This window comes from Dufourea novaeangliae, unplaced genomic scaffold (assembly GCF_001272555.1).
Source record: "Dufourea novaeangliae isolate 0120121106 unplaced genomic scaffold, ASM127255v1 scaffold228, whole genome shotgun sequence".
NCBI classification, from domain to species: Eukaryota; Metazoa; Arthropoda; class Insecta; order Hymenoptera; family Halictidae; genus Dufourea; species Dufourea novaeangliae.
In genome coordinates, this window is record NW_015374150.1 from 407,621 (window position 1) to 431,596 (window position 23,976).

Here is a 23,976-nt window from a genome sequence, read left to right on the forward strand (position 1 = left end):
TTGTTACGGAAACGCTAATATTTTTCACGACAAAGCTTCCCTTCGTTCATCCCCCCTCCGTCCTATAGTCTTTCCCTGGCGACAGTCTCGCTTCGGGTGTTCATGTAAAACCGTCCAATCTTCTGTTCCGTTAAACACCACCGACACGAAACAGCACAGTTCCAAAGAAAGTTCAATAAACCCCTTGTTCATACCCTTCTTCACTCTATCAATTGTCCCCGTTAATTGTTCCGCACCTACAACGTTCTCCCGGAGTCAGACCCTCAGCTCGTCCATGACCTGTTGCTGATGATTATGGCCTTTCTTCAATGTCCCGGTCCCGGTCATCGCCATGTTCTCCTGTTGAAGCTGATTAGGGCTGATGATCAGATTCTGCCCTGGCTTCCCTGGTTTGGTGTTCTTCGGCGGTGGCGGTGGCATTGGCACGTGGCAGCTGTTATTTTGCAAATCTGCGAATTCCGGGGGCGGTATGTGCTGAATGTGATGCCTCTCCGCCGTCTTGGTCTCCAGGTCCCCGCATATGTTGTTCGGCATCTGTCCGTTCTCTTGTCGCTTCTTGGAGCAGTTGTGCTGATTGCTCTTGTCCCGTTGATAGTAAACACCCGCGAATATCAACACGTTCAGGATCAGCAAGCTGCAGCCGATCGCTATCGTCACGCTGAGGGCGGTCGAGTAAGCAGCGAACCCGTCCTCGGGTTGCGTCGTTGTATCCTCGAAGGCTAGCTCGCTCGGCGTGGCGGTCGAGACGTTCAGCTGCTTCTCCGGTACGGTCACTTCCGACGTGGTCATTTTGGTTGTCGTTGGTATCCTTTGGATGAACCTTGGCGGCACCTTGAACGAGCGGATTCGATCGATCGAGAACAATTCGATGCCGACGATCCGTTGTTAAAAGAGAAGGCTCGAGACATTGTTGTCGCGTTACCAGAAACGTACATACCTGTTCAGTGTCGAGTAGATGATGCGACCTAGGAACGTCGTCCGATCCGGGCTTATGGAGGTCTGGCACTAGGTTCAGCCAAAAGGAGAGTCTGTGCGCCCTGTAGTGGTTCTTCAGCTTCGACTTGGGTTCTGGAAACACGGATGGTTTCTCAGCGAGGTCAGCGGAAAGACGAAGTCGACAAGGGGCGTGACGAGGGAGGGGAACGATGAAAGAAGAGGAAGAAAGAGCCGGTGAGCTTTTAGAGGGAACCGTGCACCAGCGAGTACGGCTTGCAGGCAGGCAGCCAGCGGCGTAGCTACTCGCACGGTAACCTCGTGGAGGGATGGTTTTCCACGAGATGCAGCCCTTTCGTATTAACAGCGAGGGTAATTAATTATTGTCGCATGGTAATCCCATACAGAAGCCAGCTTCGTTAGTCAGTGTGCCTCAAAGTTCCAAACTACCGGGGAGTCGCGCGCGCGCGCCGGGCAAGGGAGAGTCAGAGTAGTCGCGACGGGGAGGAATACAGAGGAGAACACGGTTAACCCTCGGGCTGGCTTTGCCTCGACTTTTCTACTTGCGGCCAACGCCGCGGCATAGTTTGAGCTGCACTGCCGGCACTCGAGCGCGCGACCGAACTTTACCCCGCTTCGGTGTTATTCTGCTCGTGCTGACGATTCTCTCTTCCTACCCTCGGGTTACTTGTCGTGTCACGATCGCCATTCCGACGAATACGGCGTACAGAGAAAGAGATAGAGAAAAAGAGATTGTATTTAAAAATATTAACCCTTTGGGTACCGAATTAGTTGAACGAATTTTGTACATGGATTTCATTTTTCTTTTTACAACTGGAAAAAGCTACTCTGGATGGTACTTAAATATTGTTTCAACTCGAATGACGAGTCAGACTCGTCATTTTTCACTTAGGCAAGCCAAGTGTACGAAAAAGTCTCTGTCGTCAAATGTATCCAAAGGGTTAAGAATCTAGTTGGGCCTATCGAATAAACGGTTGATTCTTCTTCGACACTTCAAAAGGAACATCCCTTTGGTTCGTTGTGCAGTGATTTCATGCAGAATTAATTCAATAATATGCTATCTCTCCCTCTGTCTCTCTCTCGAGTTTCTAGTTCTTCTGGCAAGGTTTCCTTTAATACATCGGTGACAAGGGTAGAGAAAGAGCCGTAGAACGACTCGAGTGTCGAGGGGCTCGAGAAGAGAGGTGTAACGCAGCTGATGCGACGCCGCCGTTGGCTTTTCATTTCAAAGTCGCGATGCAATTTGAAGAGTGAAGCTCCGAGGGGCAGAAGTGAACTCCCGTGCGGGACTCCGCGGCGTTGTTTCCTGACGAACTGCCATTCTCATTTCTCTCCAGGAACGAGAATTATGCAAATAAATCTCCTCCGTTGATCCTCTTAGTTACATGCACGAAATGCGTGCGAGCTCACGGAGACTGGATTCATTATACTCACTTTGGGAACGTAATCGGATTATATAATAATTCCCGGTTCCGGTTCAAAACGCCATGGCGCGCTTGGTACCCGCGAGAAAAACAATTTCTACGGTTGGAAATGAGGCGCAGAGGCCACACACACACACACGTGTTTCTTTCACACATGTTTCTTCTGTTCCTTCGTCACCGATTCAGACCTTTCCACGAGAAGATCCACCGCGCGCTATTCCGATCACTCGGGCGAATTCAGATGTACAGATATAATTTTCTATTCTGTTGGAGATATTTGAAGAAAATCATTCGCTTTTCCGGGTTAAGTGAGATTTTCAAAAGCGAAGTTTTAAAGCCGGGATGCTAAGCTGCAAACTCGAAAGCTTAACTTTCACAGAGAATAGCTTCGCACTTCACTAACGAGTTCTTTGTACGCCAAGTGTCTTGAATACTTTTTGCTCGTCGGTGGAGAAGCATCCCGTTCGAAAACCTCGTTTCCTCGTCACGAAATTCGTGCCGTTAAATTCTCCCATCGGTAGATGAAAATTTCGAGGGTCTTGGAGCATTGCAGTCGACTCAAGGCTTCGACGATTATTAATTTCAAGCCCGACGCTTTTGCGCTACTCACCTATGCTCAGGTATTTCTTGTGCACCGCCTCGTACTCGACCCAATCGATGTTCCTGCCTTTCGTTCGTTCCGGTCGCATCGGTCCGAACTCCGGCGTGCCCTCGTTCGGGTTCCTGTCGGAGAACAACGGGCAGAGGATCAAAGCGAGTTCGTACATCGAATTCGATACGATGATTATGGAGTGAAATTGTTTTGCGACGACTCACCCGGTACGCGCGAAGTTCGTCAGGTAGAGTATCACGCTTTCGGAGAGCGTCACCTCTGTTTTCGTGTAATTCTTCGGCCAATGGGACAGACCGCCTACGATCGGTGCTCCAAAAAAATATGGCAGATCCTCGCCGTGGATGCAGCCTGGCTTCTGAAAAGTTGAACGCTCTTTTTTAGCCTAGATAACCTTGAAAATTATACAGGGTGCCACAAAATGATGGGAAGAGCCGCGACATGCACATTCCTTATGGAGATACAAATCGAAAAGTCCTTTACAGTTTTGTAAATTGAAGCTCCATTTCCGAGATATTGGCAGTTGAACGAACTCCAATCAGCTGAGCGGTCGGCCACACAGTGTCAAGAAGCATAGGCCAGTCAGCTGAGTCGCGCATACGCGTGACCGACCGCTCAGCTGATTGGAGCTCGTTCAACTGCTAATATCTCGGAAATGGAACTTCAGATCACAAAACGGTAAAGGACTTTTCGATTTGTATTTCCATCATATACACGAATGATATGGTTGGATAAACCTACTACTCGAAAGTTGGCACGGATGATCTCAAAAGAGATCCGACTACTAGCTTCGTTTTTCCCGAGCTCTGTCCTCGAGTCATCGAATCCTTTAAAACGTTTACCGCAGACACGGATCTGAATATCATTTTTTTTCCTGTCCGTCTCGAAGAAACGACCGAAGATCCACAAAGGTGCCCCCCCCCCCGACTGAAGTATTGATGGCATTTTAACGACACGGGACGTCGCTCGTATTTCAAACGGTAGAAAGGCTTTTCCAGCGGGGCACGAAGATATTGAGGAGGAAAAGAGCTGGATGAGCATGGAATGATATGTGCTCGACCCGGAGTTTCGAGATTACTCTCTCTCTTTCTCTCTTTCTCTCGTCCTTTCGACGCTTGGCTTCACCGCGGGAAAAGTCGACTGCCCCCTTACTCGTTCGGAACCCTTCGTTAAGTCTGAAAGATCGGTTGTCCGGTAAAAGAGGAGAAGAGGGCGGCGGAAGCAATCTGCAGCCACTGGACATCTCTATTTCCACCCGAAAAATTGAGAATTCCCCGGGCTTTAAAGGGCTTCTAAGCTGATCTTCGAGCACGGAAGTCAAAGGCTTTCTGTCGATCCGACAAAAGAGAAAAAAGACGAATACTTTAATTTTATCGAGATATTCGTAGAAGGAATTCCACAGCGTAAATTGAACCAAGGGTACTGAATAATTTCCCGCACAAGTTTCGTACTCCAGCCTCGTTTCTAGTTTCAATTTACAAAGGGAAGCGGGGGTGTTGTTTCGTTCTCCCGCGCCAGTGGTTTTCTCCCGATCAAATATCGCATTTTCGGTTGGCTCGAACCAGAAAGGGTCGATTCGTCCCGAGCAAGATTGAAGCTCTGCACAGTTCCGTTTGAGCACACGGCCCCTGTAATAGAGACCTTCTGCATCTTTTGTGGTGGCACCGTTTCCTCCCTAATATTTCCCTTATCGATTCTCCCTCCTCCTCCCGTGCGAGTACTTGACGCCTTTTGAAAATCATGTAGCTCGATTCACTCGAACGGATCGACTGCTCCCTCTATGCTTACTTCTCGACATTTGCACGAGTGTATGGAACTTTCGCGTTACATTCGTTGTTTTATTATTATTCGAACGCGTTCTCAACGGTATAGCGCGTTCTGTACGGTTACCGTTACGGATGATCAGACCCCATCCGAGCATCTGTCATCCATTAAATCGCTGACGTACCCAGCTATCGCGGCCATCTCCAAACTTCCGCGAACAGTTCACGGATTCCTCGAGGAGAATTTACCTCCCTCTTTGCCCCTCAGCGAGGATCAAGATCCATCAACGAACCCCGTTCCAACGGAACCAGGTGCGGCCAAGATCCCCGCCAGCCGGGGAATCCGCGAAGACAAATCGAACGCGGTGTCCCTTCGACGTCTCCGTCATCCCCCCACCTGTTCGTTCAGTCCCTTAATTCACCCACAGATTCCCTGGCGCGAACATTCACGATAATTCGTCACGTTTCCCTTCGTGCCGTCTATCTTTCTCTCTTCGTCCGTTATCCCGTTTCTGTTACCCGCGGACGTTTCGTGTTATTAAATAATTTCACCGTTCCCTATTCTCTGTTGCCGTTCTTCCACAGGCCGAGCTGCTGTTGTTTAATTATGCCTCGAAACACCCGGGCCCTCTATTTACCTTGCCGCCTTTCATCCTCACTCGCCACTCTGTGTTTCTTCGTCCGTTTTAATTACGAATCGCCATTGTTTACCTCCTTCCCTCTAACTATTTCTACCCCACTCTCTCTCTCTCTCTATCGCGCTGAGAGTTACCAGATTTAATTTTATTTTTCAACTCTACCGTCCACTTCACAGAGGAGCAGCCCATCTCGTTCCAACATCGCGGCCACGAATCTCTCGACCGCGCTCGCTAGCTCGTTCACCCTGTTCCTCGTCCTCCGAGAGTCCCGGGAGTTCTCTTTCTGCTTCCTGGCATGGAGTGCTCGGTTGCAATCGATACCTACTATTGGATTCCCTGACTACCCCCTCCCCCCATGTTGTACATCCAACGGAACGTCCCGAAGGAAAAAAACCTCGGAATCGAGATTCGAAAATCTGATTCTTTCACCTCGGGCGGTTCAACGTGCGGAACAGTTACGATTCTTTCGACCTTCTTCCGTTCGAGTTTCGAGAACTTTTCGAGAGAGAACTCGACCGGTCGGTCGTTTACCACCTAGTTCTCGACTAGTCTCTGGGTTTCTGAAATTTCTTCTCTTCACACGATCAAACCCCAACCCCCTAGAAACGTGCTTATGGATTTTACTTCCTCGACTACTTGCTTTGACCTTCGATGTCTATAGTGTCAATAATACATAATCTGTTTACTGGAAGGGGTGTGCAATGATTATGGCTGAACCCTAAAAGATGACACCTGAGTAGTACGATGTAGAAATAGTATTATAGCCTCTGATAGACAATGCCTGAGTAGTAGGTACGACGTAGAAATATTTTAATAACCTCTATTAAATGATGCCCGAGTAGTAGGATGCAGAAACATTTTTACAGCCTCTCCTGGATGATGTCAGAATAGTACGATGTAGAAACGTTATTAGAGACTCGAACGATGAACCACTTCTACCGTTAAGAATATTGAAATTCGCATTACCATTTTCATCCCTGTAATGTGCTCAATATTACGTAAGAATTGTCGGTGGGGTAACGATTGTTTTCGACGATAGTCGTTTGCGTTCTCGAAGGAACGAATGGGGGTACCTTGACGGTATTAGCGCGTTCACTCGTTCCCATTCTCCAGCAGCCTTTTCCAAGTTAGAAGCCCTTGAATGCGTTCCCTCCCTGCCTTTTCATTTCTTTTCTAACCCTTCCTTTCACCGGCTTCATCCCTCGTTCGTCCTTTTCTCCGAGTTTTGCATACGAATACCATTCCACCCCCTCCCACCCTCGTCCCGTCTTTGGCCCTGTGGAGATCGACGCTGCTGAACTCGCAATTTTCCAACGAACGCTCGCTCGACGAGGTGACAATAAGACCGGTGAAACGAATGCGCGTTAAACACCGTTTGCGATAGGAAAATATAAAGACGGGATAAAACAGCATGTCTCTCTCTCTGTCTCTCTGAAAAAAAAGGAAAAAGAGAGGTTCTGATCGTTAATTAGTGAAATTGCTTGTCAATCCAGTGCACGCGTCGAACGTTCCGTCGTCAAGCGACAAAAGTGTTCGCTAGAAATATTGGAACACGGCTACCGGAGGTGGTCCACGAAAAACGTTGGAACTTTCCAGGCCGAGTTCTCTGGTTGTACACGAAGGTGTTAATGCCACCACCCCCCTTTCACGGAGCGTACAGCTTATTACGCGACGGTTCCAACGGCGTGGAATCGATGATCTAAATTTAAATTTAAACACGCTTCTCGGCGCGGCTGCCTTTGATATTCTCCTGCGCATTAACGCGACAGGCTCGCGCTAGTTTTTTGCCACCGTCCACGGTCTTTCTGTCCTCCCGTTACTCGGAAAAAAAAAACGAGAGATATTTTTCAAGAAAATTCGGAATTTCAATGAATCCAGTCAGCGATCTATGACGAAGCTTTCGTTTACGTGCGTTGTCTCTGGCATCTCCATTTCGAATTTCTTGTACGAGACTGTACAGGGAACTTCGGTTATAGATATATGTATATATTGGCAGTCGCTTCGAATAAAAGCGTTTCTTTAAATTGCCTGGTGTCGGTTCGCGGGGATATTTTTTTCCGTTTCGAAAGCAGACTCCACAACCGCAATCCGGTGATCGAAACGAATTATGAAGTTCCCCTCAGTGGTCGGAATTAAAGCGTCTCTCTTTCTCTCTGTCTCTCTCACGGCTCGCGATATCGCGAAGCGTCATGTTGCATTTACGTGACTAAAAGGATTACACTCGCGTCGACGTGTACTCCGACCTCGTTAAAACAGCGACGGGGCCTGGAGGGGCTTGTTAATTTTTTCCTGATTACGTTACGCCTTCCGTTATATCCACGTTCGTTGTGATAATTAAGTTTATTGTTACTCGTTATCGTTATTCGCACCGTCGTTAATTTTTTTTTCTTCCAACGGATTCTCAGTCCCTCCCTTCGCCGCTCCGCACTGGACTAACGTTTGCATTAAAAAGTTTTCCTTCGTTTCGGAACCTTCCCCTCCCCCCCCCCCCCCCCCGGAGTTCCAGGTTCCTCGTTTTATTTTATACACCTGCTTCGAGCGTAAGGACGACACAAAGTTTTCCATTGAACAGGCGAGAGATGGGACGCAAGATACACGGGGTAATGCTGTCTGTCCCAGCGATCCTTTCTAAATTTCGCGAAAACTTTGTCCAGACTGCTGTCCGCAAAAGTAAAAAAAATTTGTTTTCTCCCGGCTAATTCTATCCTGAAAAGGTTAATGAAATTCCGCCGCGTAACGTTTTCGTGGACGCCCGCGATGAATATGCGACTAACAGCGGTTCCATTCAACGAGGCAGGGGGTTTTCCAGTTCCGCGTTCCTGAAACACTCGCGCACCGTTGATGGTTTTCCGTAACACGCGATTTTCCTTGGCGCACGCTGGATAAGCGACGACGCACCCTGTCCGCGGGTTGGACGAAACTTTTTTGAAATTTCGTCGGATATTCCGCAACGGTGACGAGAATTTTTCGCGATCGGAAAAGTTCCGCGGAACTTTCCCGTTGGGAAAGTTCGAGTTCATCCTGGCCATCGGTGACGATTTCGTTTCCCTCTATCTTCTCTTTCAAATCCTTGACATTCTGTTTCCAGTTCCCTTTTAGACTTCGCGATCCTTAAATGCAACTCAAAAACAACTCAAAAACAACGAAGATTTTCCACTGATGAATACATTTAGCGACCCCGTTAAAAAAGTTTTCCGCATTTTAATGAACCCTGTAATCCTTTTATCTGAAGATGGTTGAATCGAAGGGTTGTCGATCAAAGGTTGCATCGATGCAACACTCATTTTAAGTGCCTCCGATTCACCGATGTGAAGTAGATCTCTAAAATAAATATTACAAATAAATAAAAAAAGCGAAAACTAATGGACAAAAATTGGTCTGCTTAATACTGATACTGTCGACTTCAAACTAACAAGATACAACATATATATCGGTCCCATAATTTTGAAATAACGATTTAAGTCTGGGTATTAAAGGGTTAAACAAATTGAAGAAAGTCTCCGAAAGAGGGGAATAATTATGAATTTTCAATACAAACGAATCCATTCCTCCCGAAGAACCACAAAGAAGCCTGTTTCTTTCGTTCCTCCGAATTCTTGTCCGCGCCATTTTCGAATATCGCCTGCGATTAATTCGCGATCGTGTGATCGTTTCACGCAACTGGAGTCGCAGAATTTTTCCTTGCGTTTCCCCTCAATTACCCGGTGGTCCTTTAAGCTCTCAAACGGAAGTTTAATCTAAATTCCACCACCAGCCGCCGTCTTTGCACAGTTTCTGCTTTGACGGTAACACTCGTGAGGCCCGACGGTTGGGTCGCTTTGAGGATTCAGCATTGCGAGCTGACAGGAATTTTTCCTCGACGAGGAAAAGGAAACTGGAAGACCCGAGCTACTCGTTCCCTTCGTTATTCAATCTTTCGTTTCCTGGTTCCCCGAAATACGATAGAAAAAAAACACACGTTTCCCAGATAAAGGATATATGATTTTCACAAAAAAAATTTGAATCCTGCAATGAAGCCATTCAAATTGTAACATGACCATTTTTCATGTCATGAAAAACGAAAGAGACACTTGGGAGGACTCCTTTAGCTGAGACACCCTGTATATTCGGCAACTTCAACTGAATTTCGTATACCTACTAGTAGATTCGACGAAAAAAATATGATCGTGCATCTTGCAGTTCATTGAACGGGACACGCGCGTATTCGACTCAGGCAGAAGTCATTTAACGTTCGCAGCCATTTCCACGGGGCTTCCGTTCCTCGCGCGTGCAAAGTGCCGCAGTTTAGCGAGCATGAAAGTCTCCTCCCCCTCTCCCACCTTGCTCGCGAGCGGAAACTCGATTCCACGTTCGTGAGAGCGTAATCGTTTCGCGAATTTAATTTTGCGACGCAGCGGGACTGCGAAGAACCGAGTAGTTTCCTTGGGAAGCACCCGTTGTTGCGGCCGTGAAAAACGGGCTTTTTCTAATTACGGTATCGCGGGAGCCCGTCGAGGCGCATGGATCTCGCCCCGATTCATCGACTTTAATTAATCGGCAGTCGGCCCAGTAAACAAATTCCAAACGATTTCCAACGGCCTCGATCGCCACACACACAGGTCGATCGAACGATCGACGTTTCGTTTCGCGAGTCCGTGAAACTGTCTATCGGCGAAACAGTTTTCCGAGCGACTTCGTTGGATATTAATCTTTCCCCCAGATTGTCGACTGTTCTCCTCCTCTATTCCTCGAATATCTCGAAATCTCATTTGTCCTACTGTAAATCCCGTCCACGAACCCGATATTACAAAGTTTTTCCTTCGGGGTCCGACACATGCTTGATATTTCCACTTGCAAACTCGAATATTCAAACGTGAGTCCCCGAGAGTTTCCGAAAGTGGTATCCGATGAATGAATTATAAGGCGACGGTTTCCGATAAGAATTCCCGAGAACCGTACGCGGAATCCGCTTGAAAATCCAGAAAGTGTAGTTCCGAATTAATTCCATTAGCGGCTCTGTCGCTATCTGGCAACCACCACCCCATCTCGACGTCTCTGGCGCAATTAACGTCGCGGTCGACCGTTTCGAGCCGCGGTTTCCTTTTTCGATCCCATTTTAAACAAGCGTTCCTTCCCCCAACCTCCCTGCCTCGTTCACGCCCCCTCTTATCTCGGCAATTTCCGAAGCGGCAGTACGCTCGCCACCGCGTTCCCCAGGAAATCGTACACGTTATCGCCGATGATAACCGGGACATCCGCGGCGAACCGAAACTCCCGACGGAAACGCAGAGTTCTGACGTGACACACAACCGATCGTCCCCCCCCCATCCCTCCAGTCACATCCCCTGTAATTTTACAATTTCCCATCGCGTATCCGTTTCCTGCGTGAACCGATGCGCGCAAGATTTACCGTGTAATATACACCCCCCGTGCCATCGTAATAATAATCGTTCCCCGGGAAATTCATCCGCCATTCCCCCTCTCCCCAACCCCCTGACGCTGTCGTTTCGAAACTGCTGTCAAGGGGGGTTGGGGGTGAAAGGCAAGTTTCAGAAATCAGATACGACGACGTGGGTGTGTGTGTGTGTATGTCATAACAGGTATATATGTTCCAGTATCTTACAAAAGATCGTATAACGTGGCCGTGGAGATGGTACCGAATTTTTCCGACTGCTGAAAAAATCGAAGGTTTCGGTTTCGTTAATTGTTTTTCCGTATATCTTGATACAAATATCGTGTTACAGGGCAGCTGGAAAATGGCGTGTATCCACGGAAAACACGTTTCCTCTGTTCTGTCCTACCCTTATTACGATTGTTGCCGTCGAGTTTTGGGGGAAAAAAAATTTAGCTGCAGGCGGCCGAAAATTGTCCACCCCTGTGTGCGAACGTTTATCCCGATGGGAAGGAGAAAGGTAATTAGACGGAAAATAATCCGGCCACCGTTTCTGGAAAAATTTTGCGGCTACGGTGTTCATCGAAAGCACACGTTTCCCTCCTCTGGAACATTGGATGCGTAAATGGAGGCAGGCAGGCAGCCACCCCTTGGAAAAAATTACCGCTAGTTTTCTGCGACTTACCCCTCTTCGTTCTCTCCTTTCCCTATTGCCGGTTTCACGTGTTATTCGATTCGAGAATTGGCTTCGGGCCGCCCCCGGCTAAAAATACCTGAACCATTTTCGTGTGGAAAAATTTACACTCCGTGCGCCATTGCCGGTACACCCCGCGTGTGATCCGGTGGGTTTCATTAAAAGTTGAATAAGTAAATTGTTAATCTCCGTGTAATAAATTCCACTCGCGATAATTTCATACAGTGATAACGAGGGTAACGGTATTAAAATTTCATATGCGAATTTGCGAAGCTTATAAAACTTTGCCTTCTCATTTCCGTCGAAACAGAGAGCCGGCAACTTTTTCATTTTCATTAAAATCATTCCCGCTGCCATTGTGTAGTCGTTTTTAACGCGATAGCCCCGGTTATTGGATCGAGCGAATGGATTATCGAATAAATCGAAACAACGCGATTGTTTCCTGAAATTTTACGACAATGGAAAGTGCCTCTCGGCGAGTGCAGGAGAAACGTCTGGGCGGAAACGGTATGCGTCCGCGATGAAGAATGGGATTTAAATTTGAATGAACGGAGAGGTGGGGAGGGGCAAGGGGAGGAAAAGAATACGCGAAGAAACAACGCAATGTATCATCGTTAGGAATAAAATATGCGCGATGTGGGTTAATGACCGGCCCTCTGATTAAATTACAGACAACGTCGCCCTCCTTTCCGTGGACGCCATTGCTGGCGAGGGTCCTTCAACTCTCGCGAGCCACCCCATTCGAGAACGCCTTCGTCTTTCAGTGTGAACACTTTGTTATGACTTTTGAGACGTTACCTGAGGATAGTCGCCGAATTTCGTCTGGTAATCGAACACATAGAGGTAAGAGTTTCGGCGCGATTCACTGTGGAGATCCGCCGTTCTCGTAGCTGGCGCCACCGTGTTCGCGTCTCCTAGTGCCTCGAGCGTTTCGTCTCTGGAAAATTGACAAAGGTATTCTTGAAATTACGAGGGTGAAACATCACTATTTCGATATTCTATAAGAATAGGAGTGTATATGTCGCAGGATTAATTTTACGTTCAATGGTTTCTTACTTTATGTTAACCGGATGCTGCACAGGCCGCTCCCAATCCGTGTACTCGTTGATAATCGTCGCCAGGATCTCCGCCTGGTGATACGTGTACGTGTTACGAACGAATTCTCGGAGAATTTTCGTCCTCCTATCGGCTTCGATGCCGTATAGCGCGTCGTTCGCGGTCAAAGAAAAGTACGCTTCTGAACGCACCACACCGATCATCAGATCGTACCTGAAACACAGCGGCTCGCTATTAAAAACTGTTGTTCGACATTATTCGTATACTCTTTCCAGATATTTTAAACGTCAAATGAATAATGTAAATATGGTTGTTATTTCATAAATGTTCGATCGCAAACAGACGTTCGTTAATACGCGCCCGTGGATTCGGAAGCTTCCAGTTTCCGTTAATTAAACGCAAACGCAAAAGACCGTTTAAATACGCGCAATATTTCCTCATTATCTTTACTTTTATCATTCTTTCGTGATTAATTTTTCTGAATTTTAGAATAAAATTCGACGTTTGGTACGTAATTTGGTCAAATAAACGCTAGTACTTGTGTGAATAAATTTGTGCGTCACTGTATATGAATTCTCGACGAAAATATAAAATTCTTTAATAGCATGCCTCTCACCGTCTCGTTAAGCAGGAAACAAAGTCTCGAGCGCTACTTCAAAGGTTGTGTCCGTTCATCTCTAATTTCACAGGAAAACATCCCCCCCTCCCCCCGGCCAGGCGCTGTTCCAGGGAACACTCGAACCCGTCTTCTCCGGGTTGAATCGTTTAACACCGTCCCGGACTTGCTAAATTACTTTCGTAAACGGGACACTGTCTCGAAAACAGGGACAAACGAGAAAGAGACAGGGGAGAAGCAGGGTGCGTTGCTCCGACGACGAAAAAGAGCAGAAGGAGAGCGCGACAAAAACGCAGTAATTAAAAGTGGTATATATATGTATAGCGAGAGGACGGCAGCGAACGATCTCGACGGCGGCTGAAGGGTGGAGATGAAAGAAAAAAGGGAAAATAGGAACAATTCGAACGAGCGACGGAGGATGGGAGAACTGAGTCCACGAAGGGGTCTGTAGGACGCGACAGGAACCAGAGGGGGTTGAATGTAAGGGGCGAGAAATAAAGAAAGCAATGGGGGGGGGGGTTTGGTTACAAAGAGTCCGAGGATAAAGGACGATATGGTCGAAAGGAGAACGCGAAAAAAAGGGGGATGCAGGACAATGTATTCGAAAAAGTTTACGAGGGGTATGTAGTCTAGGGTTGAAAGGTACACAGAAAAGAGGGGGGTGGCTGATGGCGCGACGAAGAAATAGAAGGAATTCATAGAATGACGCGCGAGTGTGGAAAGGGGGAGGATCGGCGAAAACGTTCTATTTATCACGGCTTCGAACGAAAGCAACCCCCGTTCTTCCCTCAACCCCATCCACCCTTAACCGAGGTCCAGTAATGAGTTTCCAGCACGCGCTAACCGATCTCCTTTCTGCTCGACGTTCGAGCTGTGCGCGAGCGAGTCAGCGCTCGGAGGGAAGAAGATTGGTGAACGCTGGGGGTGGAAGAAATATGAGGGTGAAGTCGAGAATCCAGAAATGAAATTTTCCAAGCAAGATGATTTACAAATCGAACGAATCGCCTGTTTGGATTATCATTTTCTTCGTGAAGATCCGACGTCTGACCGAATACACTTTTATTCTACTTAACTCGTTCTATTATTCAAGCAAGGAATAAAGAACGAAAGAGGAGCAGCTCCGTTTCAGGAGTTCTGCAGAGCAAAACATTTGCATTGGGGTAGTGGATAGTAAAATAGGGTAGAGAAGGTTGTCGCTGGATTTACCTCGATAGTTTGGCCACAACGTCCTTCCGCAGCAGGATGTTATTCAGCGTATTGATCGTGTCGACCTGCAGGGTGATGTCCTGATCGTCTGGATCACCCGGATCAATTACGACGCCGTCTATACTCGGTCCAAACGCGGGGGCGAATTCCAATCCCTTGACGGGCACCGAGACCAACGCGTTCAGTGGCACTTTCCTCAAGCATCTCAGCAATGCCTGAGGATCACTCGCGGCCTGAACAAACAGAACACGTTAGTTTGCAACCGATACAGGATCTTGAACACGGGTCCGAGCTTAGAGGACCTTTTGGGCTGACAAAGACCTCGTTTGTCTTTGAGATTTCATCGAAACAATTAACGATTTAGTCGTCATGGTCGACGTTGTTGACGTGCTACACAAATACACAATTTAATACACGGTTTAATACACGGTTTAATATTCGGAACATACGACAACGCATAACGTCTGTTTAAAATAGGCACATTTGTACCAGAGAGTCGAATCATCGAGGAAACCTCGATTGCCACGATCCCCCTCCAGAGTAGGAACACGACAGCACGATCCTCGGGCGCACAACACCGATTTTCCCCCGATTTGACATTCGATTGCGGCACAGGAGGCTCCGTCTACGTCCAGTAGGATTTCCAAAGGCGATTACCGGGGTGGCCCCGGACGCTAAAGCAATTCATTTGCGTGCAGCCGAATTAAAGTGAATCGGCGCATCGGATTGGGTCCGTGGCGCGGCTCGTCCCGCTGCGTTCCATTGCGCGGAACATCCGTTTACCGGGGCTTCGTTAACCCTTTTCGAGGGTGTACGTTTCGACGGGAGTATTCCCGTCGGGAATTCCAGGAGAAATCGCCAGTCGGTCTGGATTCCGTTTGAACACAAAACGCCCTCTGTTTGTTATTGTATCTGTGGACAGGCTGGTGCCTGGGTGTCTGTTGGTCGCGTGTATATTCTGCTAGTTTTCACAGTCTCGATTTATACCGTATACATACATATACACCTTTGGTTTCCAATCCATAGATCTATAATCGTGTGGACTCGCTGATCGATTTCGAACGGTACCAAATATCGGTCGCAATCTAAAGCTATTCCCCGCCGCGATTTAAACCACCACAATATTTCCCCCCTCCCGGCTGGGCACCCTCCTTTCGAACTCCAGCCAGCCGTGCTCTCGAAATCCCGGGAGCGAAATTAATTTCGTCATTTTTCCCCGCGACAAATTCAATCAATCCCATTCCCAGCCGCGAGAGAGTATCGACCACCAGGCCACGCGAGCGATCCCATCCCGTTTCCCATTTCGTCTGGACAAGGACTTTTTTTTTCCCCCAATCGATGGAAGAACGGCGGGACAGAAGGGTGGCGAGAGGAAGGAACAATCGGCCACGTTTATCGCCGATTCCCCGTTTAATTGTTATTTTCAATCGACTGCAAATCGAGGGGGCTGTTTAGGCTCGGCCGGCGTTGGTACCTTGTTTCCTCTCCCCATTCTAAAACGGCCAAGTGGTTGCAACCGTCCGACGATCGCGTCGATATTGCCACTCGATATCGTACGGTGAAACCTCGATCGCGATACCATTCGGCCCACTGTATCCAGCGCGATGTCGTTACGTCTCTTCGAGTTGGATCGCACGCGAATGAAGGAGGGGGATCGTGGAAAATTTTGAACGAGCCTGCCACTTCACAGTTTAATAATATCGGTTTTTCATTCTTTTTCGATGACGTTTCATCACGTGTTCGACGTCTCTCTAGTCGGTCGACAACAGAGCTTTCAAGAAACACGTATTAAGTAGTATCGATCAGCCATTGGTCGGACGATATTACTGTATTCGGTACAGACTCTTTCCAGGTTCAATTATCTAAGGGGATTCGGGCGATCAGTGGTCAGACGTACATCCAATAATTCTCACAGATGTTCATGAGTACAGACTTTTTCTTGCAAGCTTACATTTTACCGGCAATTCCATTTAAGATTCCTAAGTTCACCGGCTGGCTCGTTTATTTTCTCCCAGGGAGGCGTAAAATCTTCGTCTTTACGCAGCACAAGGGGCCATTTGCGGCACTTTCTGTGAGGCAGTTAGCGGTGCAAAGCATGTACTATTTGTTTTGCAGCTCTATTCGAGGTGAATTTCATTGTCCTGCATAGTTCGAGCTTCTTGTTCGAGTTAATTTATATCGGTGTTGCGGTTATTCGAGTCGCGCTTTCTTCGTGAGCTCTCTCTTTCTCTCTCTGTGATGACCTAACCACCTCGCGGCCATCGTAAATAAATTCCCGTCGAAGGAAATGTTTTCCGTGTAACGTGTTGCTCGACTTTCTGGTTACGCGGGGGAATACTAGCGGGCAAGCAATTTACGAAACCGGGGGGGGACCACGGGCGTACGGGTCGAAACAGTCAGCGGCACGAAACCGTAACCGGGTCGGACATAAATTAAACCATCAGATTAAACCGGGTGGAAACGGTGTTTTTACGTCCGTTAGTTACGCACTAGCAATTATATTAACGATGCGTTTCAATTAAGCTAATACGCGGCCTGGACACCGTGGGATTCGTCCGTTGGGAGTTCACCCGTGTGTTTTAACGGCTGTAATACACAGGCCACGGAAAATATCCTCACGTCGAACAGAATAGAACCGACGGTTGCGATATAGGCGTAAAAATAATATCTGACCACTGTGTCCGATTTTCGATAATTTCCATTCTGCGTCGCACTTTCTTGGCTCTCTGAAACTGCGATTATCCGATTTCTTCGTTCGTGGTGGGATTCGATCAACGTATACGTAGTCTTTTCGGAAATCATTAAAGACACTTTCACTCACAGTTAAACTATGGTCCGCATTGTTTCAAAATCCCAGGGGAAATAGTTCCTCCGCCTACCACTCGCGGTGAAAACCCGTTCACAGGATTATTCTCGTGCGGAGTTTGTCACCGAACTAGAAGGAGGGACCTTAATGTAATGCACTCTAGACAGTACTCACCCACGAGCAATTTAGATGTTTGGCAACTTGCAGAGCGTAATTCGCGGCTCCTCTCACCAGCGCCCACGGTGAAAGCGCGCTGCCAGACATTAGAACGCTGCGATGGAACAGGAGTCCTGGAACCGATTAAAAATGAACACGTGAACCGTGAAGTCTTGTGATACATACAAATGGTCTGCGGTTGTTTATGAGTTTATAGCATCTTTTAACTTGCAAAATGTAATAAAATAAAGTTATTATTAACGTAATAAAACCCTTAATACAGAATCCACAATTCTCCTCTATTTTTACTTTTAGATATTACTACCTGAAGTTACGAATTTGCACAAACTTCCGCAGTCTACGTATAAAAAATAACACATATTGTGCGACAAGAAATAATATTTTCCATAACTGGTGATTCTTTGAAAAAAATACACGAACGAGTAGTGCATACCGATCATAGATCAGACAACGCGTCAGCTATATCTGCTGAACGCGTTGTTGGTCAATTTTCCAGTCTATGTCTGACCATACGTCTATTAAATCTACTTCAAAGACGTCTTTACACTTTACAAACTGTAGAGATGAATTCACTAACGTTAACCTTCGACCTCTGCGAGTAACAGTGGCCATCTCCGAAAAACGAGCAGGAAACCCGAAAATAAATTCCCACGAGGAAAGTAAAGTGCAGGCCACTTCGAGTTTCCTCGCTCGATCATTATCGCGGAAAAATCAAGTACACCAGCCAACAGGGGCGAGGGGGACCTCATAGGATCGAGGGGTGGTTGTGTGTTCCAGCGGCGAAGGGAAATTCATTCGGGCTCGGTTGGCATGGAAGTGGCATACGTCGCAGTTTAAGAACAGGATTCTAAATGGTTACGGAAATTTGTAACCGTGCCGGCCCCGCGGCTCTGCCAACAGCATCTACAACCCGGGAATAATAAATCGCGAGCCGGAAGGGACCGGCAAATCGAAAAATCACGAAATTGCGTCCCCTCCTCTGTGAAACATACAAACGTTCTTTGTCAGCAAAATTTTGGTAAATATTTCACCGCAGTCTCCAGCAAGAAACTAGAGGTTCACGTAGAATGACTCGCACGTTAAATAAAATCATTCGGTGTACAAATTTTTATACATTTTCTATTTATCTGTTCTCGTTACCTTTAGATTTTACCATTCTTTTCTGGCGAATGTTTCTTATGTCTGAAATAACATTCGCAGTTTGATAAGTAATTTGATCAAATAAATGGGTCTGTCTTCCTTGAACAGATTTGCGAGTCATTGTACATGCTTTTCATAAACAAAGATTACTGCGTTTCACTGTCTCCCTTTTTCTCTGCATCTCTATCGATCCACCGCCGCTTTTTACAGGCGTCTAGATGCGACATTACAAGCTCCGACGTTCATCGGCCAGGATTCCATTCCCGCTGTACTTAAATCTCAGAAGTCGTTAATCTTCGTATCGGGCGGTGGTGGGTGTGGGGCAGAGTCTTTATGGGAAACGACTAATCCCGCCGCGACGGTTCACGACGATACATCATTATTCGTAGCAAAAGCGTCCAACGACAGGAATCTGTACGTCGGGAACGGATTTTCGACGCAGGCCACGAAGTATTTGCGACCACGCGTTTGTTCGCTATCGTTGGGTTTCGGATGGCTTCGTTAACGGATCGAGATAACGTTGTTCCCGCGGTCTAAGACAAAAGCGTCCGTCATTTTCCCCGGTTGCTTGTTTAATCGGAAACTTGGGAGTCGTTAATCTTCGTATTGGGAACCGAAACGACTCACCCGCCGAGGAGGAGATTTCGTCGCCGTGAATATTTCCGGATAATGCGATCCCCTGAACCGGCAGAGGTTTCGTCAATATTCAGAAATTATAATATTATAGAACAGACGATAGGACGAAAGAGGGTCACTCGTTTATGTAACGAATGTCATTTCACTGTAGCTACACATTTTGTGTAAAAACGGAATCAAAGGTCGGAATGTGGATCGATTTATTGGACGAACGTGATCCTCACAGAGAGGAGTGGTGATCGTGTATGGTCGACACAGATCTATCCGAACGATTTCGTCACGATGAAGCCTGTCGATACGTATTCGCGAATCTTACGGTAACGCGATACTGATCGCGAGCCAAGATGCCCGTTGATCCATTAGCTCTGGACACCATCGTCAGTGTCCCCAGTCAAACAGTTTACATGTCGACCCTTTGCTGTCCCAGTGTCTGTCAGTCACCGGAGCGATGCGCTGACTCACGATTTCCCTCGATTAATGCGCGTATTTCTGTAATTTGCGTGTTCCGTTGTGGCAGTGTGTTTTGCATGTGAATCGATGACAAAATTGAAAGGAGAAATTAATTTCAATAATTATCCATACGTCGACGGGTGTTTTTTTTTTCTGATGGAATTTTATATCCGAAGAGTCGATGAGTTTGCTTTAATCGAACGGAAAAGTATTTCTTCGACACAATGGAATATCGTTTCCGACAGTTTTCATCTGTCCGAGCAGCCTGAAGATTTCGCGTCGAGGTAATACACGTCGAGGCGCTGTTATACACCAGACGTTGCTCGATATCCAGTCATGGGAAAATTAACCTGTCAGCTCACCCATTAATATGCATATGTCCTGTTGGTAGCAGGCAAGATGGCGTGCTGCAACATCCGTCACCTAAGAGTACGACACACTTTGGCCCTGTACAACCAATTAAACCGGTTCAATGGCAGTTTACTTGCAACTATAAAAACGTCCATGTTGGCCGAATCGCTGACATGTACTACTTATGTTTGATAATATATGAATCCTCATTGCTTTCATTGTTACTTCGAATTTCTTGTTAAAAACTCACGACATTAAAAATACAGACAACTCTCAAATGATTGACTTGTACTACTTACTTCACGTAGTAGCACTCAATAATACTCCAGTCTCAATCCCTTTAATCGCCGCCACTCTACTCTCCATTCCTCCAAATTGCAATGTACCTAATGCCGAAGTACTATGCACAAATTCACGCGTTCTTTTGTCTCTATTGTCGCACGGTGCATGTGACACAGATACGCAGAAAAGGAAGCCGTAACATTTCATAACTAGCTTCCACGTCGTATATTATCTCGATAACCTACATGACACAGAGAAATGCGACGTGAGTGCAACTATGAGAGACGTAATGCGTGCTATTATTACGCGCGCATCAAATTCCTGTTCTTCGTTCGAAATGACATGCCGCTGTAAAAGCGAAGAATCCCGAATACGATGAGTTATGCCGAGCTGTAAATTTTCCCCTGAATACACACGTCACTGTGCCAATCTTTTAAGCGAAACAGTGTATATCATCGAAGAGTGCTTTCAAGTAATTAAATCTGAATATTAGTCGGAACATTACATAAGTTAAGAAACAATCGTACTGCGTTTGGCAACTGATTAAATACGGATGTCTGACCATGAACGCGCTCATTCTACTTGTTCAATATACTACAACCCTTACAATTCTACCGAAATCTTCTCGGTCACATTCTTTTAATCGTGCAGAAAGCTATTGTAAACAAATATTTGCTAAATTTACCGAGGAACTTTCGCGGCTCAACGGGCATTAATCTTCTTTCGAAAGTTCTCGGTCAATTCTCGCCTCCGGCATGGTTTATTAACTTATCGATCGTCGCGGTTGGCGGTGTTTTCGCGTCTCTGTTTCTCGAGCAGGCGACGATGCTATCCCACGCTGAGAGTGCAAGTGAGACAAGAAGAAGAAGAAGAAGAAGAGAGAGGGACGGATAAAGGTGGGAGGAGAGAGCCGAAACGGGGCGCAAAAGCTTACGTTCCCCTGGTAATATTCATAAGTTGCAAGCGGCTTACTGTCCTCTCCCTTCGCGCCGTTCGGCCGAAATGTATACGCGGTCGATATTTAAATTAACCGGGCACTCGAACAAGTTTTTCCTCCCCCCCCCCCAACCCGCTTATAAATACAATCCACCAACTGCGAATATTCGCGGTTTCGCGGCGTATTAAGCGTTCCTTTCGCGTTACTCAACCCCTTCGTTGCCTACGTTCCTCGAGCGTGACTCGTGGAAACGAATCGTCCGTGAAAGCCGACAAGAACGTCATTTTCGCTGGGCTTCTGTTTCCATAAGATTCTCCGTTCGAATATTTAGACGAAGAAATATCGTCAGAAGCACCTAAACACTTTCGCTGCTGCCTGAAATTTCATTTCCCTTCCCAGAAGCGGTTTATTTTTTTTTTTTATCAGATACGGCTTTGTTTTACGGAATGTTTGTTTTTGACATCATTGGTCTGTTTGCCTTCTTTCGTCGTCACGCATATGGCGCGTACAAACAGAAACGCATCGTATGCGTCGTCAGCGGCGAAAGTGTTAGATGTGTATTCTGGAATTCTCGCAAGTAGTATAAGTCGGACATTAGTCGGACGTACGTTTAGAACTTTAATAGGAACGGAAGGTGTATCGAGCAAATTATCGCAGGTGACCACTGATGGAAGGTGGCGATTCATTAACAACCTTAAAGAGTTCGAGACCACTACAATCGATGCAAGAGGAGCCTGGATGCAGCGTTTCGCGCGTTGCATACGCGGATACACTCGCGCACACATAGACACACATATAGCCATGCGTCTGGTGCTGCGCTGGCAGCTATACGTCATTCCGCAGTACGGTAATGGGCAGCCGAACGTTATAGAGCAATATCGATCCATCGTTTCCTCCACATCTTCCGTCCTCTCACTTTTTCCTGTTTAAAAGTGCCCGCAGGCGTCTGCCGATAAAGCCTCCCAACTTTTTCCAACAATCGCCTTTTCTTCTATCCGCGTCGTTAACTCGATGCTGTTTCGTACCTTGTTCTCTTTCTTTTTTCCCCATCTGCCCCCGCCCACTTCCCCCTTTACTTCCTAGTTATCTACTGCCGTTTCTCTTCTACCATTCGCTGGCCTCATCTCCGTACACCTATATATCCTCCAATAACAGAAGAACTTTGTTTCGCGTTTGGCGAGAACCATTCACTGCCGGGCGATAGCCGGTTCATCTTTCAGTGCCCTGTTCAATCCGTACTGGCCATCGGAAGTTGGTGCCGCTGCCGTGAACGATTAGACCCGAATACTATCGAGAATCTCGAAATACAAAGAGTTATACTCCAACGAGAAGAATCGCGAGGTTCGGCGTCTTTGGAAGATTAAACGATCGAGGCGCTTCAGAAACGGTCCAAGTAGTATAGACTGGTCATTAGTCAGAACAATGTTTTAATGAATACTCCGTAGTTCAAATCGTTTGTGTTTCTAAGTATTCTACAGTTAAAAGTATAAACTACTGTTAGACAAACTCCAGAGACGATTTTATTCACGAGAAAATTATATGAAAGCATCGATTCTATTGTATTATTTATATTCTCGTGCCACTGGTAATCTCGGTATCGTCCCGTGTGTTCCAGTTTCCATAAACCATGTCCAAAATCGAAAATTCCAGCATCGATCTCTGCCCCAACCCCGCCCCCAGGATTCGTGATTCAGATCGATGTTCACGCTGCTGTCCCGGAATCTTCGCCGCCTCCAAGTCGCTCGGAATCACTCCCCGATTAATCCTGTTAATCTCACGTACCGGTTCCGAACTGATCAATCTTAGGAAAGGTCGATCGATGGCGAGAGATGGAGGAGGAGGAGGCCACTCGTCGTCGCGAACAATTCCCCGTGGGAAAGGGTTAATCGAGGGAGGCGAAACTGGGCCGATAACATCGATTCCACGGCCCCTCATGTTTTATTGAATACGCTCGTTGGTCTGGGCCGCAAGTGCTTTCCTCCTCCTCTCTCGAGTCGGCGGCACTCGACCAAGAAAGAAATCGTTTCGTCGCCGACGACGCGTGGGATGAGGGGGGGGGGGATACACTCCTGCCTCATGGTCAGAAAACGCGCGAAATGACCTCGTTAAGGGAGCGATTTGATCCGCCGTCTAACGTCGAACTACCGGCACTCCCCAGCCGGAAGTTTTAAGCCGCCCAGGTTCCTTTCCGCGCCCGAATTTCCCCCTACTGGTTCTTCGGGGAACGCTCGACTTGCCCCCTACTCTAGCAGGGCGCAGAGAAGGCCCTGGAGAAACGGTTTAAAGTTCGAACAGCCGGAGTTCGCCAGACGAATCGGGTACCGATGTCGAGCGTCCCGCCCGGAATTGGGGGTGATTCCTCCGCGTCAGGGAATATCGTGAGGGGTGGAGGGAAAGTCGGCAGAGAAATCTACGGAGATAGATCGTTATTGGCTGATAAATTCGCGAGTCGGTTCGCTTCCAAGTCTCCTCGGAGCACCCCCGCCATCTGTGCGCCGCAAGGTACCGGGCGATTTTTCTTCTACGTGCGATTCATCGCAGAGTTTTGCTCTCGAGCTACAATCAATGCACATTTCTACATGGTTCCCTGTCACGGATCACAAGTCATCGAGACGAACAGAGGTAGATCACAGTGAATATGTTCATGTGTCGGCAACAGTTGAACGATTAATATTCACCGATCAGACGAGCTTGCTTGTCGAAACGTCGCATAAATCTGGCGTAGTTAATCTCCCTCGACCCTTCGTGAAATTTATCAATAGGACCCCCTCTCACCCTGTTGCCGGAACTTACAATTCACGGAAGTATCCGTGGCATTCGAATCGCAATTACGAAAATGCCTCGGCGCGACGTTAACGTTGCCCC

The 23,976-nt window shown here is 47.2% G+C and overlaps 1 protein-coding gene across 1 annotated transcript in view; it reads right to left on the reverse strand.

Annotated features, from left to right (window-relative positions):
* Positions 1-186: 186 nt before the first annotated feature.
* LOC107191483 (neuroligin-1-like) overlaps positions 187-23,976 on the reverse strand; it is a 39,458-nt gene continuing 15,668 nt past the window's right edge. The window contains exons 4-11 of the mRNA XM_015580544.1: positions 17,313-17,428; positions 14,333-14,565; positions 12,511-12,723; positions 12,253-12,391; positions 3,195-3,346; positions 2,989-3,101; positions 938-1,068; positions 187-831 (exon numbers count right to left, since the gene is read on the reverse strand). Of these exons, the coding sequence (XP_015436030.1) occupies positions 256-831; positions 938-1,068; positions 2,989-3,101; positions 3,195-3,346; positions 12,253-12,391; positions 12,511-12,723; positions 14,333-14,565; positions 17,313-17,428 (1,673 nt within the window). The 3' untranslated portion in view covers positions 187-255. The remainder of the gene's footprint in view (positions 832-937; positions 1,069-2,988; positions 3,102-3,194; positions 3,347-12,252; positions 12,392-12,510; positions 12,724-14,332; positions 14,566-17,312; positions 17,429-23,976) is intronic.